Source organism: Nicotiana tabacum, chromosome 6 (genome assembly GCF_000715075.1).
Source record: "Nicotiana tabacum cultivar K326 chromosome 6, ASM71507v2, whole genome shotgun sequence".
Lineage (NCBI taxonomy): Eukaryota > Viridiplantae > Streptophyta > Magnoliopsida > Solanales > Solanaceae > Nicotiana > Nicotiana tabacum.
Window position 1 is genome coordinate 21249169 of NC_134085.1, and position 3601 is coordinate 21252769.

The window sequence follows — 3601 nt, forward strand, 5'->3', positions numbered from 1 at the left end:
TTTTTACACTGCCTCTGTAATTTCCTTTCCAATAATTGACCAAAATTCTCTAAAATGTTTTGCAGGGTATCCATCTATGCCTGGTGCCTTGTCATTAGGTAAATTCTTTATTATCTGACAGATCTCCTCTTTTGTTACAGGTAGTAACAGTTGCTGTTGCTGGTCCACTGTTAAACAAGGACCATCTCTTGCTATATTGATATCAATCCCTGGTAATTGTTCTACTACTGTTCCTAATAGTTGCTGAAAGTATTATGTGAATTCTTGTTGAATCTGCTTTGGATCAATGATCTTCAGCTGATTTTCATTGTAGATACAACTCACCTTATTTCTTGCTTGTCTGGCCCTCATGTATGCATGAAAATATTTGGTATTGCAGTCTCCCAATTGGATCCACGTTGCTCTTGATTTCTGCCTCATTATTTGTTCTTGAATTGTTTCCCATTTTTCAATACTTTCTAGGGACTTCCTTTTTTCTTCAATCAACACTTTGTTGAAATAATCTTCATTCAGCTTTCCTTGGATCACTTTCAATTCTTTCCTCATTTGCTTTAGCTTATGAACAACTGATGAGTGCTCCTTTTGTATATCTCTAGTTTCTTATTCAAGCTGCTTCAGTTTACTCCAAATAGAATACATAGTGAATCCTTTGATATTTTGTCTCCAAATTCTCTGGACTGCTTCTTTTTACTCCCTTTGGTTCATCACTGTTGTTAATAACCTGTATGGCTTTCTCACTTTAACCTTTATTACCTTAGTGTCTAGCATTATAGGAGTGATCCGAACAACTAGGTAACATGTATACTGCCTCAATCCAAGTGTAAGAGTTAAACCACTCAGCATTGCCAAAAGCCCAATCTATATGGCTATAAACTCTGACCTTTGCATCCCTTTTGTTACTCCATGAAAATCTGCTTCCTCTTTTGGCGATTTGTCCCACTCCAATATCATCAATGCAGTCCTGAAAATCAGCCATTTCTGCTTGATGAACTGGCAGCCCATTTATCCTGTCATCCACACTTAAGACACTATTGAAATCTCCTATTATAAGCCAAGGTCCACTAAGTTGTATATTCCTCAAGCTCCTCCATAGTGATACTCTGTGTTGTATGGTGTGCAGGCCATATACAAATGTTATGTAGCTAGTAAATGTTGAGTTTTTGTCCTCCACCTGACAGTGAATCAATTGGTCTGTGCTTTCCAGAATTGCAATATGAACATTTGTTTCTTTCCACATTATCCATATCCTTCCATTAGGTGCATAGGCATAGTTGTCTTCTACTTTCCAATCTCCACCCATTTTCTTGTGAACATCCTTTGATTTTTGTTGTTTCACTCTAGTTTCTAAGCAAGCAATCATATCTACTTTATTTATCTGCAAGAATTTCTCTAATTCTCGCTGTTTATAGGACTTGTTCAGTCCTCTTATGTTCCAAGACACAATGATCATGGGGGATTATGATTACTGGAGGTGCATCCTTGGATCATTTAGCCTGATCCATTGCTGGATAATTGCTTATGTTGATTCATATCTGATGGCCTTTCCAGTATGGTCAGTACAACAAATACATTCCTTTTAGCTAATTCGTCATAATTGACCTCTCTATACTTTGCTTTGTTAATTGATCCTTGTACAATCACTGCTTGTTTCCCTCTATTATTCACTTGTACCTCCATGTTAGGATGATCTATTGGCTCATCTTTTTACTGAATGGTTGTAATCTCTTTAGCTACAACTTTTGGTTTCCATTCCATAGTGGTTTTCTTCTTTCTTCTCCTTATTTGTTTCCTTGGTCCCTTATTTGCTGCACATCTTTTTGACATTCACTAGTATTATGCCCAAATTTGTTATATTCTAGACCAAATTTCGGTTTCCATTCAAATTCCACACTCTGCATCCAAATTCTTCCATCTAGTATCTCAATATAGATCTCATCGGGCAATGGTTGAGTTATGTCCATTTCCACAAGGATTCGAGCATAAGAAATCCTTTCACATCCAGCAGTTAGTCTATCAGTGCATATAGGTTTTCCTAGTAGGCTAGCTATCCTACCTAGGTTTTCCTCAGCCCAACACTGAATTGGCAATCCATGTAAATTGACCCATATTGGAACAATTCTCATTGATTCATTATGTATTTGGAAGTTTGGATCCCAATCCTTCAATATCATATGTTTGCTATTGAACATGTAAGGACCATTTTGCATTATTAGGTTTTTGTCCTCAATAGATTCAAATTTAAAGATGAAATATCCGTCAGCATGTAGCAACACTGCTGGAGTTGTAACAGTATTCCAAACACCATAGATGAACTTAAGCATCTCCTTAAATGACGGGTTGCCCCCAGTACATAACCTATTAATGTTGTTCTCCACTTCTGGGCCTGCAATTCTACCTCCTTTGGATTTAATTTGGGAATTTTCACCCCATCTTTCACCATCGGAGGATAGAACTTGAGTTGCATGCCCTGAGTTTGCACTCTGTTACTGTCACACCTCCTTTTTCCTACCCCGGAAGGGTGTAAGAGAGTTTTTTCCAACTTAAAGTGACAATCGAAATGAGATTTATTTGTTTAAAGATTCAGAGTCACCACTTAGGATAATTTAGGGTGTCCCAAGTCACCGGTTCAAATCCCAAATCGTGGAAAGATTAACTCCGTTTTACAGTCCGCGAACACAGAAATCCGGGTAAGGAATTCTGTTAACCCGGGAGAAGGTGTTAGGCATTCCCGAGTTTCGTGGTTCTAGCATGGTCTCTTAACTATTATAATTGGCCTATTTACTGATTTTAACGCGTGTTTTAGTCTATAGTTCAATTTTAACTTATTAACCGCTTTTATTCATTTTAGGAAGATTGCAACGTTATTAAAACACGTCTTGAACCACGTCACATAAATGCACCCGCGATCTTCGACATATTTTATCTAACATTGTTGAGATTTGGATTTGGGTCACATAAATGCGCACCCGAGTTTAGGAAGGTAAATTATTAAAATAACGTGCCTAAAGCAACTACGCATTTTAACTTTGCGAGGGCCATGGGAAATTCAACTAAATGGCACACCTCGATTCCTAAGGATCAACATGAATTAAATGAGGGCCATGCATTTTAAGATTTTGTGTGGCACGACATACCTCGAGGGCCATGAATTATGCATTTGGCTAATATGGCACACCTCAACTAATTGATTATACTCATTAGGAAGATGCAAAGTTCTAGCTTAATCCAGTTATGAAATTAATCAAATCTTGACATTTAATCCAAAACCTAGTCATAATCATATGGCGAGGCAGTTGAAAAATTGATTACCCAAATTGTAAATAAGTTACGCAACAGCTAAACGGGATGCACAAATAGTGCACAGTACTGGGCTTGAAAGCAAGCCCGTTTCTCAAACGAGGGTCTATCACATGCCAATGCGAAGGGAAGTTTGTCCCTTTGGGCCTGACATCAAGCCCCGAACATGACGAGCCATACAAAAGAATTTAATTTTTGATTCTACTAATTAACCAGCGGACACCAATTTAAATAGATAACCTGTACGCAAATGTGACATTGAGGTTGAAACGACATTGACGTAACAAAAGACTCCATACAAGAC

The 3601-nt window shown here is 37.8% G+C and overlaps 1 protein-coding gene across 1 annotated transcript; it reads right to left on the minus strand.

The window, feature by feature from the left end:
* Positions 1–754: 754 nt before the first annotated feature.
* On the minus strand, positions 755–1450 carry LOC142181731 (uncharacterized). The gene has a single exon (XM_075255208.1). The coding sequence runs from the start codon at positions 1448–1450 to the stop codon at positions 755–757; it is 696 nt and encodes a 231-aa protein (XP_075111309.1).
* Positions 1451–3601: the final 2151 nt, after the last annotated feature.

Bases quoted from the DNA above. Each gene is read 5' to 3' on its own strand.
- LOC142181731 (XM_075255208.1), bottom strand. From the start codon at position 1,450: ATGATCATTGTGTCTTGGAACATAAGAGGACTGAACAAGTCCTATAAA.